Source organism: Pyrus communis, chromosome 11 (genome assembly GCF_963583255.1).
Source record: "Pyrus communis chromosome 11, drPyrComm1.1, whole genome shotgun sequence".
NCBI lineage: Eukaryota > Viridiplantae > Streptophyta > Magnoliopsida > Rosales > Rosaceae > Pyrus > Pyrus communis.
This window is the reverse complement of record NC_084813.1, coordinates 8,538,115-8,554,348: the sequence shown is the minus strand read 5'-3', so window position 1 is coordinate 8,554,348 and position 16,234 is coordinate 8,538,115. Positions and strand designations below refer to the sequence as shown.

At 36.2% G+C, this 16,234-nt stretch overlaps 2 protein-coding genes across 2 annotated transcripts; both read right to left on the bottom strand.

Annotated features, from left to right (window-relative positions):
• Positions 1–1,338: 1,338 nt before the first annotated feature.
• On the bottom strand, positions 1,339–5,161 carry LOC137708169 (ras-related protein Rab7). Its single transcript, XM_068447179.1, has 7 exons — positions 4,971–5,161; positions 4,643–4,669; positions 4,417–4,516; positions 3,433–3,579; positions 3,268–3,348; positions 3,011–3,156; positions 1,339–1,656 (listed from the first exon to the last, which is right to left on the bottom strand). The coding sequence occupies exons 1-7, from the start codon at positions 5,021–5,023 to the stop codon at positions 1,587–1,589; spliced, it is 624 nt and encodes a 207-aa protein (XP_068303280.1). The 5' UTR covers positions 5,024–5,161; the 3' UTR covers positions 1,339–1,586.
• Positions 5,162–6,249: 1,088 nt separating this feature from the next.
• LOC137708168 (proline-rich receptor-like protein kinase PERK1) lies at positions 6,250–10,988 on the bottom strand. Its single transcript, XM_068447178.1, has 8 exons — positions 10,547–10,988; positions 9,437–9,925; positions 9,276–9,362; positions 9,101–9,171; positions 8,696–8,772; positions 8,382–8,529; positions 7,586–7,747; positions 6,250–7,038 (listed from the first exon to the last, which is right to left on the bottom strand). Exons 1-8 carry the CDS (start codon positions 10,920–10,922, stop codon positions 6,742–6,744), a joined length of 1,707 nt encoding a protein of 568 aa, XP_068303279.1. The 5' UTR covers positions 10,923–10,988; the 3' UTR covers positions 6,250–6,741.
• Between the last annotated feature and the right edge of the window lie 5,246 nt (positions 10,989–16,234).

Here is a 16,234-nt window from a genome sequence, read left to right as displayed (position 1 = left end):
TGGCCAATATCTTGTCGGTACTCAAAGTCTGACAACGGTTGTTTGCTTTCTTACATGTGGTCAGATTTGCATAGCTCCTCCATCTGCAACAGTGCATGAATTTGGTTCCAACATTATCCATGTGTCGGGTGATGTCAGAGTTGTTATTTTAATTTCCTTTGCATTTACAATTTTACCCCTCTATGGTTGAAGATGAGTTTATATCTCCTTATTTCCTTCTTTCTCTCTCCTCTTTTTTCTTCAGTACTTCTCTCGCTTTTTCTCTCCTCCTTCTGACCTCTCTCTCTCCTTCTCTTCTTCTTCATATTGTTCCCTAGATTTATGAGTTTTTTTTTTATGAGAATTATTTTTAGCTTTTATTCTAGTATTATCTGAAAGTATTTGATTTTGAGGTTTGATAATTTGGATGCATGAATTTTGAAACTGATCTTGTAGAATTGCTAGAATTTCTAAACTAATCTTGCAGAAGTGCATGTATTGTGAAACTGTTCTGGCAAATGTGCAAAAAATTATAAAACTGATCTTGCAAAAATTAATTTTGACAAATCTAAAATCAATTGATGTTTTTATAAGTGGTGTAATTTTGGACAAGTCTATGAAGGGCACGGCTGAAATTTTAAAATTTGATTTCTTTATTTTTGAGCTGGATTTGTTGTTGTTTCAACTTTTGCCTCTTTGAAATGCTTCAAAACTAGTGGAGTTCTTGAAATGTATTTTATGTTTTTGTCTCCATAGGTAAAGCTCCCATTAACTTGATTCTTGAGTTCCCTGCATTTACTAAGGCTTAATTTGGTACTGAGGTGATTCTGAAAAAAGTTGAGAGTTGTTTTTGTGTTTGGTAAACATTCAGCTTCAGCTTTTTTTCACAGTTTTGGATGAAAAAAAACCAAAAACAAGAAGCTGCAAAACCCAGCTTTGAAAAACTGGCTTTTTTTTCACATCTGTTTTACATAAAAGTTTACCAAACACTATAATACTGTTTTTTTTTTTTTTAGAAGCACTTTTACAAAAAAGTTTACAAACACTCTGCTGCTTTATTTCACAGCTACTTATTCTCACAACACAGCAGAAGCAGCTTTTTTTCAAAGCACAGCAATACCAAACCAGCCCTAAAATTCATGAGTGGAAGCCAGTTCATTCCTAAAATTTACCACATGTTTACTAACCCGTACGGAATCGAAAAAAGTGTAAATTTCCCCTAAAATCCATAATCAAATACTAAATATGAATATCTTGATGCTATACCATTTCAAGCATCAACTTCAGCCTTCACCAAGATGAAAACTGCAGTGCAAAGTGTGGCCTAATATGTTGTTGATTTCAAACAGCTACAGTAAATGAAAGAAGTAAAGAACCACTACACTTCCAGATAAACAAATTAAAAGGGAAATAAAATCATTAAATATAAACAAAAGCAATGCAAAGTAAACAAATGACTCTTCCCATTCACTTCTAATACAAATAAAACTTTGTAACCGTTCCCTATAATCATCAACTTTTAAGATTACTGAGTCTTAAATCACCAAATATCGTTGACAAGAACTGCATTCTGCCATCCAAAGAGCAAAAGCCCACTCAATAACTCCTCAACATTCACAGCCAGTAGATCTTTGCTGCCTCCCTCCGCCAGCAACGTCAATCGTGTCCGGAAGGTATCTTCATCATCCACAAACAAAATCCACAAGTATTCAATTAGTACCCCAGTAGAAACTGAGTATTCCAACTAATTTAACATTTAAATTATGCGGAAAAGGTAAACGGGAAGAGGTGCTTATAATAAGTTCACATAGTATAAGAGTCGTCTGTTTTTCTTTTTGGCTTGTGGTGTTCGTTAAATTATTGCTATAACCTAAAATTCTGCAGTTTTGGGGAGAACTGGAACTGAAGCCATAATACTCTATTTTACTTTTACCCTATTTGTCAACAAGAGCTGGGTTCTATCTTACTTGCCAACAAGAAATGTTATACGTGTAAAACTTGTGCACGACCATCATATGATGTCACCGTGCTGATGTGGTAGTAATTAGAGGCATTAATAATACATGGTGAGTACTTGAAATGAAAAACTTCCTTTTATTTCTAACAAATGACTTCCTTTGCGTAGTAAGACACACTAAGTCAGCGTGATGACATTATACAACGGTCCACACAAGTTTTTCTCTGGTCGGACAGATATCTGGTTCTTTTATAATAGCTGTGCAATCAAAACCGAACCATTACGCAATAATTTTTTAAGTAACATGACTTTCATGATTTTTTCACTAACGCACTATTGATTGGACAGCTACTATCAAAGACCCTTCTTCCCCATTTCAAGTTAAAATGGAGAGGATTCTTGTTCAGAAACCATAGAGATCAAGGAACCAGCTTTTATGACCAGTTTCCTTTTCTTTACAGTTTACACACACACACGTAATATTTTGAAACAGAGAAGTTCTGTTTTACACTCCTTTGGTGTATGTTCTCTTAAAATCAAAGGGAGTTGGTGAGTATACACCTTGGGTTAAGGTGGTGTTAAGCAAAAATGCTCCCTTAACTAGGCATAAGTGTGTTAAACGATAAGGTAGCCTCTCTCCACATAAATCACATACCTCAAAGGGTTGAACGCAAGAACCCCTTATTAAAAAGGTGAGGGAATACCACTTGACTGTAATTACTAATTACTAATTATGAAAAGCAACTACAACCAAGAGGTATTTCTCCTCCTCTATAGAAGTAGGTATACATATCAACTTGTTGTGGACAGGAATAAATAAGAAGAATTGCTATCTATACCTACCATCACAATTTGATGGAAATTAATTGACTGGTAAATAAATTTTGTTGTCCAATTACTCTAAATTGATCAACATCACCTATTCAGATAATTATCTCAAATTAGGGTCCCAGATGTATAAGATATTTCTTAAAATAATTGGAGAGGGCCTAAATTCAATGCTGAAACAGAAAACTTCGAGGGAAAAGTGATTGGAAAACAAAATGATAAATCGGCTAAGTAAAAAATACTTACATTTCTTCTTCAGGTTCATTCTTCAGTGCGTTTTTGGCTATGCACTGGAAAGCATCATCCACATTGAAGCCCTCTTTTGCAGAAGTCTCAAAGTATGGTATGTTTCCCTTGGAAGCACACCAGGCCTTTGCTTTCTTTTCAGACACCTACAGCCAAAAGAGTAGAACGATATGCACTATAAGAAAGGAACTGCTGATGTACACACATTCTAGAGCAATAACATAGAACCTCCATATTCTAGAATCTAGACAACTTACCACTCGACTATTTCCGCCATCAACATCAATCTTGTTTCCCAACACAACAAATGGGAAGTTCTCAGGGTCAGATGGACTGGCCTAAACATCAAATACACACAACGTAACTATCAGTCAACACTTCATATGTGTGACTATCTACGGAGATAATCAAATTGTAATTACCTGAATCAGAAATTCTTCCCTCCAGTTGTTAAGATTATCAAATGATTTCATGACATTCACATCATACACAAGGACACAGCAATCTGCACCACGATAGAAAGCCACACCAAGACTCTGAAACCTTTCCTGACCAGCAGTATCCCAAATCTGTACACATGAATAAACAGTGTAAACCTTCTAATTTGCAAGTGCATGTATATCGACATTTTCTCTTACAAACGATTTCATCACATTCACATCAATAGTTGATTCATATCACTTCCCATTACATGCTGAGCATGATAGATAGGGGTGTCAATACTACAAATGAGATAGATGATAATCTCAAACATGAAGAAAATATGGTTCTTTCTATTATAAGTTGGTGTGTGTATGGAAAGCAATAGTTTCCAAAACTGATATAAAGCATAGATTTCACCTTCCATTCTTTTTTCATTTCCAAAACTACTATTTATCTGTACTCAAAAAAACCAAAAAAACTACTATTTATCAAAGTACCTTTCGCAGCCATTACTAAATACGTCACACTTTTCAGCATCAATAACATTATAACAAAGACAGAAATAGCAGCAATCTTTCTCTTGACTCCAGAACCCCACAATGTTCAGCTGTCTACACAAGTATCATAAGCTGTCCAGTATTCACTAAAGAAAACATTCTTGATCTTGAGAAATATAAAGTCTGAATCTTCAACTTGGAATTGTTATACCCTTGGTAAATTAAGTAGATAAACGGAAACCGACATCTTACAACAGCAACATAACCAAAGGAAAGCAACTATTGTTTAAAAGAGAGGTACAAAAGTAACAAATGGGTTTTTCACTCAGAAACAAAATGTATAAGAGTACATAATCTAAGTGACAATCAGTTAACGACAGCTAATCGAACTAGCAACAGAGTTAGGGGTTCAGTCATGATTGCACAACATTGCATCATATAGCGTTTTACTTTCATTGAATATATGAATGCTCAGAGATCTCTAACCTGCAGCGTGAACAACCTATCCTCAAACTGAACCTCCTTGGTCAGAAAATCGGCTCCAATTGTCGCCTTGTACTGATTGCTGAACTTGCGATTCACATACCTACAGTTCAAAAATCCAAATACAAACAATGAATTACAAAACCACCATATATGAATCAAAATCTCAGAAAGTTTGAACATTATCAATAATTAAAAAAAAATCCATGATCTAAGTTGAGGACAGTACTGATTCATCAGCGATGTCTTCCCCACCCTGCCAAATCAAAATAAATAAGCAAACAGATATCAGTTCACAAACACATTTTTAGAATTTAACAAATAATTGCATAATTACAAGAAAAATTGAACTTTTAAAAAAGAAAAAACTTTATATATCGAAACATGCAACAAGTTGATCAGGCTGGGTTTCCATTTCTATAAAATAAGACACAAGATTTAGAACTTTTCCCGGTCTTTTCATCATATTCCTCCATTTTCTCAGCAACCAAACAAATAATTATGCAAATTATGGAAAAATAATTCAACAATTTTTCTCATATTTAAAGCGAGCTTACCCGCTGTCGCCGAGGATAATGACCTTCAGAAGCATGCGCCTACGAGAAGCCATGGATCACAGGATTGAAGATTCGAAATCAGAATTTCCCAGAAAAAAAAGTAAAATAATTAGGGACAATTTTCGAAATTCGAATTTGGTGTTTGAAACCTTCAGAGAGATTTGCAACAAAAACAGAGAAAATATGAGAGAGAGAGGGATATTCTTCCCGGAGCTGGTATTGTTGTTTGGAAGCAGAGTTTAACCCGATTGGGATTAGTTCTCCTTTTCTGGACCAATTGAACTAGGACAGGCTGGACAATGATCCCACCGCTCCCAGAGTTTTGAACCTTTTTATTATTCCTAAAGTGCCCCAACTTTTTTGTTGATTTTACACTTTTTTGTCCTTCCAAAGTTTGGACATTCTATAAATGAATTATTATTAGCACTCTAAAAATCTCATTTTATATTTCAAACTTTCTATATTAGAAAAGAAAAATACACTTTGTAAGGAGTGTAGAATAAAAATTTTGGAGTGTCAATAACACTTTCCTTCTATAAAAAGGATTTTTTTTTTTTTTAATGACCAATTGGTGGTTTCGTCACAACATTCCACTCTTTTGAAAGATGATAAGATATTTTAATCTCTTCTGAAAACCACCGGCACTAGAAATCGAACTTCGAATGTATCGTATAAAATACAAGTTTGAAATTCATTTATGATTAGATAACCATGTGTGGTAGTTATTCTATTAAAAAAAAGATTGGAAACTTGAGAATATCCCATTTTTGTCACTCGAGTCAATCCACCGAACTTAGTTTCTTTCTTTGTTGGTAGGGAATAATAAGACCATTTATTGAGATATTTCCTTTCTTCTTTCTTTTTCCACTTTTGATAAGGACTCATTCAGGGCCGACACACAAAGTCTTTAAGGAAGGGATTTTCATTTTTATCAAAAAAAGAACTTGTTTTTGGGACACATATCACATCGAATTTTAACAATTTGAACAGTTTATTTTTTAAATTTCACTTCATTGATTATTTTTGCAAAATATTTGTTAAATCGGAAATATCTAGGGTATCTAAATGATTGATGAACAGTAACATTGAAATTTCATTGTAACAATTAAATAGATATATAATTTTGGATTAAATTGAAATTTTTGCAAAGATGATTTATGACTCGAGACTTACAAAATTAGACAGTTCGGATCGTGGATATAAAATGAGTCCAACAACTAATCTCCAATTTTCGGTAAAAAAGGGAATCCTTCCTTAAAGGGCGTGCATGCCAATATACGTATGTATGTATGTATTGGACTGCAACCTGGTCAATCGAATTTGATATACAATTCACAAGCAAATAACACAACTTGTACATACACAAAAGGTATCAACAACTTCAAGAAATGTAAAATATATAACCAACTGTTCAATATAACAATGAAAAAATCCGCCAAAATACATACAGAATTATTCCTCCTCCTAATTCTTCCCAACTTCAACAAACAATGTCAAACTTTGTTCCATTGTTAAATCCATCTGGAACACAATGTTGGACGGCCACGAAAGATGTATTGATATCGACATTCCAGGCGTCTGATTTCATTCAAACTCCTGGGCGGTATAGAAACACTCGAATTCTTCAAACAACTCTGCATGCAGCTCCCGCAGAAATCATTAATCTAGCTGAAGACTCGTACATTCGATCTATCAAATGTACCGTAGAAAATGGTGTTTTTTCATGTTAGCAGGTGTGTGATTCTTTGTTGGGTATCAGTTGTCAAGCGCTTCACTCAAGATCTTGGGTGTCTTTCTTTGTTTTCCCGAGTTCCATCTCTCGGGTGGTTTGTTGGCCTTCGCCACTTGAGGTAGACTGGAGCAGATCAAAATCACTGCTAGGTCCACTGTTCTCACTGGTCCCTTGCTCTTGGCTTTCTAGTGCTAGTTTTCTGAATTTATTCAAGTCTTCCTTGTACTCAGTAGCGTTGTACTCTGAGCTTCCATAACTGAATACCGTACTCTGACCTGGTATAATTCCCTCATTTAACTCATCCGGAGAAAGATTTCCTTCCAAAGCTCGAACCACCTGATTTCAATCAAATCTTAAGGATCAAATGGCACATGCAGAACAATGTCTACATGGATCGGTTAAATAGGAAAATCAGCACACAGTCAAATTGGAATTATTACGTTTCTTCAGCGTACTAACAACCTTAAAATGTACAACTGTACAAGGTGATAGGAAAGATCAATGAAACGGAAAATCTAAAGTAACCGGCCACAAAATCTTACACGACTAGGTTGGTTCAACCTTTGAACTGCCTGTCTGCTTGGGTTTACCAAACCAATAACTTAACATCGGATTCAAACGTCCCACCAGGAGATTTAAATCTCCGTTGGTTCATGGAATGGAAAGGAAAACAAATCTTATGTGTTTTCCAGTGGGTGATGAGAAATGAGAATGCATTTTTCCCATTAGTGTTTGGTAAAGGTGAGAAAGTAACTAGGAAATATAGGGACCAAATTGGAACTTGAATTTCCGTAGTTCCATACATTACTCAGATAAAGAAAATTTATATAAACATGAGCAATAGACTACTTCAGGGATCAACTTGAGAACTTTGAAAGATTACCTGGCTCATTCGCGGCCGACGTCGGCCAGAATGACGCACGCAAGCAGCAGCGCAAGCAAGCATACAGGCCATTTCACTGGTGTTGTAGTCATTCTGCAACCTTACGTCAACAAGAGCATCAAAGTTGCCTGTTTCCAATGCTTTCGCAAGCAAAGGCCTCGCCTGAAATTCAATGGCATAATCTATCAGTTTTTTCATGCCACTCAAGCTTTCTACTGAAAAACAAATTCCGTTCTAATAGGCAAAGACAAGAACAGAAAGCTACACAGAAGAATTGGCCATAGCCATATACCAAAGAACTATCCAGCAGAACAACAGAACTTGGTAACAGATCAAAACAAAAGTGTGCTTAACACTACGTTTGGAAGAGGGAAATAAACTTGGAATTTGGATTAAAAAAAGTCAGAATTTATAAATTAACACGCACCAATTCCCTTGTTTGGATTCATAAATATAGAAATTTAGAATTTCCACGTGGAAAAACAAACTTGGAATTTGGGACCTCCAATTCCCAAGTTTAAATTCCATGTAAATATGTGTTATTTCCCAATTTCTATGATTGAAAGTTTAAAAATAACAAATTCTGTATTCAATTCCGTTCTTCTTTAGGTTAACCAAACAAGAAAATTCACAAATTCTAGAAAATAAATCCCATCATTGCAATTTCCGTCATTTTAAAATTCCATAGTGACTATAAATTTCTTCATCCAAACAGAGTGTAATAGTTTTGTGCTCTACAAAAATATGATGGTAAAGTACAAGTGTTAAATTGGCAGTGAGAATATTGTATACACACCCACTCGACCATGCTATCATCAGTGAAGGTTTGAGTTTTATCGATGGGTTCGCGTCCAGTTATCAATTCCAATAGCACAACCCCATATGAAAAGACATCTGACTTCTCAGTGAGCTTTCCGCTAGATGCATATTCAGGAGCTAAGTAACTGCATTTGGTAGGTTTGTGAGAAAGCAAGAAATGGAACTATATTAGAAAATCAACCATTACAAGTTTATAAACTAAACAAGAGATGTTTTTTATTTCACTCCAAGCTCGACAACATGGAACCAGTAAAGCTATGAGTAAAAAGTAAAGCAGACAATTAAAATTACCCAAAAGTTCCCATGACCCTTGTGGAAACATGAGTATCTGTATCTAAAGACAACTTGGCAAGTCCAAAATCTGCAACCTGAACAAAGATCACATACAATACAAAACATGAGTCAATGTTAGAAGAACTTGAAACCAAATTGACAAAAATATTCGGTAGTTCTGTCTTAATGATGGATTTGCTTCGTCAAATGATAAGCATAGCTGATTGTAATGTTTGAGTCAAAGTTATCCACATAGCCAACATTCAAGTAAAATGTATGCCTTTACTTTGGCATGGAGAATCAGAAGGGAGGAAAAGAATCAAGGTTTTGGCGAGATAGTTACGGTACTAGCCCAATACTATTCATTTTTTTCAATGCAATTTTTGCAATTTTACCTTTGTAAATAAGGACTAACAAGTCTACCTTTGCCTCAAAGTGATGATCAAGAAGAATATTAGCTGCCTTGATGTCACGGTGTATGATCTTGGGTTGACCTGGAGATATAGCTCAAGAGTGGGTGAATTCCAAAGCAGACAACACAAACCAGAAACTTTTTTTATGGTTGTCGACAAAAAAGCTAGCACGCAAAGAAGCTTACAGTCCTCATGGAGATATGCCAATCCTTTTGCAGAACCTAGGGCGATTTTCAATCTAGTTGGCCAATCCATAGTTGGTCTCCCCTTTCCTGTAATTTTTCTATTTGATAATATTCCAATCATTGATATAAAAAGCAGAAGATTAACCAAGGAAAATACTTACCATGCAGATGAAATTCCAGGGTATTGTTTGGAACGAACTCATAAACAAGCAACCTCTGGACCCCACTAATGCAGTATCCAACCAGTGAAACAAGATGTCTATGATGGACACGACTAATAACTTCAATCTCTGCTTGGAATTCACGCTCCCCTTGCCCACTCCCAGCTTTCAGCTGCTTAATTGCAACCACTTTCCCATTTGGTAGGACTCCTTTATGAACATATCCAAATCCTCCTTGACCAAGGAGATTGACATTGGAGAAACCATTTGTTGCCATCGCCAATTCTTCATATGTAAATGTGATTTGTGACGATCCAAAGGCCAAGCCAGACGATGCTACTGAGGGTGGTTTCTCAGAGCCCAAGCTGCTACTAGTTGAACTTGAAGATGGTACTGGGGGATGAGTAGGCCTTGGAAACAGTTTTACTTTTTGTGCTGGTGGAGGAACATAATTATGTTGCAAATGCTGAGGTGGACCACCAAAATCATCTGGAGAAATCAAAGAATAGTAATTATACAAATTTAATTAGAGGCAACGATCAGATGTCAAGAATAGTGGGAGTTTCACAAATTATAAAGATTTCATAAATCTGAGATAAATAGAGTTAAGTGATCACTAAAAGCTGAATAATCTAAACCATGTGACATGCCAAAACTAAATTCGTTAATGATATTTCATATAAATAATAAAATCAAGCAGAATAAAACGACCACTTTTTGATTAAAGTTGAGCCTTTCTAAACACGGAAGACCGGCATTGTCTCTAAATCTCAACTTTTGCTCTCCTCAATTTGAACCGCATGATAGCTTCTACCTAATACTTATTTCAGTGGAGATGCACGGAGCACTGAACGTTCAACGACGCCAGGGTATACGAAGTGGGCCTTCCCCCTCACTCCCACAACACGCTTCTTCCACCTCCTTTATCTTAAGCACCAAATGAACTAAAAACTAAAATCGAAACGGTTATCAAACCGGCACCTAAATAGTTTCAATTTCTAACCAATTTGTAACTGAATTCAGTTCAACTCACGCAATGCCAATGAGGAATCTTAAGCAGCACAAAATTCATCACAACAAAATCCAAGTTTTTAATGAAAAGGAGCTCACTTTTGGGTTCTTCTGGATAGTTCCCCGACTCCTGCGCTCTCGCCTGCCGCCTCTTCCGCCTTCTGTAGAAAAGGAAGAAAATGCCCACCACAAGTAGCGTACAAAACCCTCCAATCACAACCCCTACTATAACGCCTAAGTTCGGGTTCGTCGGCAATCCCGGCGAATTAGACGGAGGTGGCGGAGGTGGCGGAGACTTGGTCGGCGCTGACGCTGTCACCGTTCGAGGAGGCGGAGAAGGTGTGGTGTCGTTGGTCGTCGAAGGAGGAGTTGGCACGGTGGCGTTGGTCCTAGGAGGAGTTGGTGAGGTGGCGTTGGTCACAGGTGAAGCAGGAGGAGGTGACGTGGAGTTGTTCGCCGGAGACGGCGCCGACATTGCCGCCGAGATTAAAAGTCTGCGGGGGAAGGAGGAGCTGCAATTTGAGAAGAGAAAAAGACTGAAAGAGAGGAGAAATGAATATAGTCACATGGGTTGGTGGTGGCAGGGAAGAAGACATAACGCGGTGGGACCCATTTTTGCACCAAAAAAATATTTCCTTACCAAACGTAACTACAATGACGATGCTGTGTTGATTCTCTCTCCCAACATGCGTAATGAGTTGTGTTTTTACGAACACAAAATTAAAATTAAATTGATTTATAAGTATTGTAGCCGATTCCTTTTTAATCAAAGTTTTAATTTGGGCCAAGAACTTAGAAAGAAAAAAAAAAAAATAGATTTTTTCGTACAAGGAAAATTTAAATTAAATACTAAATCTAACATATTTTTTAACAAAATAAAAGTTGAAACTTTTTTAAGATTAGAACTACCAAGCAAAATCCAAGAATAAGTCACAAATCATGTTGCTGTGTGATTTTCTTTAGAGGTGCAGTTTAAAACCTTAAAGTAAAAATTTGGAAAAATCGACTGAACCGGTTGGGCCGGTTTTTAGTTAATTTCGGTTATCTAAGGTTTGCATTACGGCCGCCAAACACAAGCTTGTGGTTCCACTTATCATCAATGTGTTAACAGGAGAATTGGTTTGAGACAAATTTGCATACCTAGGAACCAAATGCGATGAAGTCCATTATGATAGGTGCATTATTTATCATATTAATTATTAATTATCCTTAAGTTTTGTTAAGGAATTGATTATAAAAAGCCTTATTACTTTCATTTTTCTCAGTTTCAGCCAATCTGCACATGCATAACGTTTTTTTGTGATAATTCAACTTTCTGGAGGAGTTTTGATAAGGTGAATTGGAGAAGGAAGTTAAGAGGCTGAACATTGTTGTGTCCAAATTTCATAATTTTCCATGGAGCCATTCATTCCAGTTTTACAAATCAATTCCGCAAAAGTTGTTTTCCCGTCAAAATTGCACAGCTGTGAGAGAATAGAGATTTGAAGGCTTTCCCGATTTTTCCTAGTGGCGTCCGATATATGCCTGTAAAGATAAGAGATAAGGCTACGTTTTCCATATTTTTACAGATTTTTCCAAAAGATAAATCGATCCCAAAACTGGCGTGCAAGACAGATGACGTGTTTCCCAAGTCAAGAAAGATTCTTTCCTAGTTTGTGTGTCATTAATTGTTTAGGAGTTTGTTTTATTTTAGGAGAGTTTCCCCCAGACTTTTTAGGGTTTTCTAGTATAAATAAGGTCCCTAAGCTCTCTTTGCGATCCATCCATCCACCACCACACCATACTACCATTCAATTTGTGAAGAACAGCTTAAGGACGTGCTTTGCCATGGATTCCGGGTTCTATCTTTCTTTTATTTTTATTTATATGTGTAACTAAGTTATTTTCTAAGGTTTATGATGAAGCCATGACATGAATATTTGCGAAGTACTTTGTTAATTATTATCCGATTATATGCCATGTTATATTCTTAATCTTTGTGGGTATTTTATTCTAGGTTCGAGTTTCTAATGACTGATCATCTTTAGGAATTTTGCATATAGAGATTTAGATAAATCTATGAGGATGAACAATATCAATTAGGTTTATTGGAACTAAGATTAAGAAGAGTCGACAAAGTAGTGAGGATGACCAATATCAAGCTAGTCCTACTTGGTTGACATGATTCTTCTACGCTTGATGGTTTTTTATGTGTTTAATTGTATGTCTAACCAATAGGATATAATTATCATGTAGAGATACAAGAGTTGATGCCTGAACACGAATTAATTCATACCTTAAAAAGAACAACCTTTAACATTGGCATGGTAATTGGATAGTAATTGGCTCTAGGAAAAGTAAATAGCATTGTTATTGGTGGATTCATAACCTTAGGCTTTCTTGTGTCCTATGTTTATTTTAATTAATTGTCTTTTCTTTTTCTTGTTAATTATAGTTTTAATCAATTATTCGATTCAATCTATTCTTTGTTTGTTTAATTAAGTCTAGTGTGATTATCGACCTTGTATTTGCATATATTACTACAATTGATTAGTACGCTTGCGAGTTTAATTTAGTTTAAATTAATCTATTATTAGGTTAGTTTAAATACACATCACATTACTCTTATGCAAAGTTCTACAACGATTTCTCAAGTTCCAAAAGTAGTCCATCTAGGGTTTTGGGCACACCTCTGCCTTCATATGAAGAACTGTGTGACCTTAGCAACACAGAACTCATACTAGCCTTACTATGAGGAAGCAAAATCCAGTTAGAAGTGAAAACCTCACATACACCCAACCACAGTGCTCCAAGGTTACACTGCCAGATGGATGCACTATATGCCCCTTATGAAGGCTTGGGGGACCCAACCATGTTGTGTAAGAAAGCCATTAGTAGGGATGAGCTGTATATGTTGTTGACCAGACACTCTCCAAAAAATCATGCTAGCTAACACAAAATCCCACACACACCTCATCTTCACTAACACATGAACCACTCATCTCTTTGTGAATTAGAAAGAAGTGCAAATGGTTTTCATGAGTTGAATACATAGAGAGATTTTCTAGAAAGAAACCACAAAAAGAGAAAGATATAAACCATCTCCATCACCCTCTCCTTCTCTTCTCATCCCTCCCTAAGGTGGGCAAGTCTTGTACTGGTCTCTCAAGCTTGCTCATCCATCACCATACTCTCTTAGTCAATGAGGTGTCGAGAGTTAGAAGATCTCTTCCTTGAGGTCTTCTCGATGAGCTTATCTAGGTGGATAGAAACAATTTTCTCAAGTAATGGTAGAGAGACAAAATTTGTAGACAAATTGTGCAAACCAAATGATATGTCACAAATAAGAAATAAACACATGTATCAATGTTGAAGTAATAATTCAATCATCAACTTCCATATGATTTAGTTTACAAAATTTTGTCTATAAATTTAATCTCCCTAACATTACTCATCTTTCGCCAAGTAAGAGGAAGGAGATTCTCATTAGCCATAGAGTGAAAAGGGTGAGAATTATTTATGAGTCAAAGAAGTAAATAATAGTTTATGGCTAAGGCTTGCTAGAATTCTTGAAGGAGAATTCTAGAGCTCCAAAAGTTTGAAAGAGTGAAGAAGGTTTCTCGAAACCCTATTTAGATGTGAAATTTCCTCTGGTGAAGTTTTAATTCTGAAAGGGAAGATGCACATAATTTCGGCTCGGGGTCTTTGTACCGCCACAACTTTCCGATGGGATTATTCTCCTTGGTGACTGAGTTTCGATCTAGAAGCTCCTTGGGTGATGATGCTTTGACTTTGTGTGGAGTTTATCAGGATGACTCAAACTGTGCACAATTGGGGCGATTTTGGCAACCTTGGGTTTGGATGACTGATTGCCATAGGATTCCGACAGCTGTTGCAGATGGTTTTCTAATTGGGATTTTTTTCTATTTTTCTGGCTTTGTGTTAGGGTTTGTATGGGTCGGGGCTTATGCCTTTTGTTTAGGTCTTTAGAGGAGGGATTTGTGTATATTGTAGGCTTTGTGTATATTTTAGTTTTTTGGATAAACTTTGCTTTACCCCAAAAAAAAAAAAAAAAACAATCAAAACAATGTTTCCTTTGCTTTCATAGCGCGCCCAAATGATGACACGTACTTAAAATGCACACGACTCCCAACGTATGGAACTCAAGAATCTGGAACGTTTTCATCAACTGAACGCGGTGTCAGATTCGAAGTGTGTGACAAAAATATTATACTCTCTGAGATTTTAGAAACCATTCTGAGATGAACATGGCATAGTCTGAAGGTAACTACCTGTTAAGCCTTAAACCCGGGATCGATAGAAAAATTTGAAACCGAATATAAAGCGTGAGTTAAAAACTAAATAAATGAAAGGAAATTGAAACCGGTTGGAAAATAAATTTCTTCTTATAAAATAACTTATGATTCATAAACAAATCAAGAACTCTTTACAATTCTAAAGTAAAAAAGATGAATAAACATTTTATTCTCACATCTAATCCAATCTCATCATGCCTACCCTTTTGAATGTCTAGTTTGTAAACCTACATAACAATAGAGGGATGAGCTAACAACTCAGTAGGGACATAACCTTACCACAGCAACTTGACAATACTAAATCAAGTGCCAAGAAATCATATATCAAAATATCAAATCATTATTGATAACAATGCATGAATACAGTGCAACCTCTTCGGCTACCCCACGCAGACCTACACGTCCCATATCATGCATTTTACCATTGTAGGTGGTTCGGATGTTCTATTATAGAAACTAACCCTCATACGATATCCCAAGTTCATAAACCCTTTTTGCTAGTCATCTTATGTAATTCATTGATCTCCAGCCCAAATCACCCACATTGACAATTTATCTCGCCGATATCCTATTCTAATGTGCACACCAGGCTCACCTGGAACTGGTTTCACAATGAATAGATTCAACTACACAAAAGATCATTTCCAACTACCCTCATTTCCCGAATTCCAATCTCAACAATGAAGTTCCAACCACATCTCACAACATGAGTGATACACAAATAATGTCATTTCATCTTTTGCATGTATCACAATATATTCTCAACGAATAGCATTCCAACAATAATTCCATAACCAATAACAAGTAAACACTTAACTAATGCAATTAGCCAATTAATATGTGAGATCTCATATCGCCCAGGGGAGTGATCCTTATAGGTATATTCTCATCCCTACCTAGCACGAGGCCTTTTGGGAGCTCACTGGCTTCGGGTTCCATAGGAACTCCAAAGTTAAGCGAGAAAGGGGCTAGAGTAATCCCATGATGGGTGACCCACTGGGAAGTTGCTCATGAGTTCCCAAAAACAAAACCGTGAGGGAATGGTAAGCCCAAAGCGGACAATATCGTGCTACGGTGATGGAGCGGGCCCGGAAGTGATCCGCCCCAGGCCGGGATGTGACATAATATCCAACCACATTAATCAACCAAAAAGTTCAAAAATATTATAACACTTCACGAAATTTAATAAAATAAATTTCCGCAAAGGTCTGCCTTATTTCCCTTACCTGGATTCCAAAACTAAACCGAAGATGCGCGTCACTACCTTAATAACTAAACTCCATGTACTTGAGCAAGCTTCTTGATCACTCCTAACGCCATGCTTTTCTTTCCTAATTTCTCTCTATTTATACATATATATTATATAATATATTATAGGGAGTTTTAACGAAAAGTCCACGATACTGTTAATTTTAACGAAAAACCAAATTTTTACACTAAAAAGTTAATCCTGGTAGTATTCACTTTACCCTTTATTTTATCCTTATTGTTA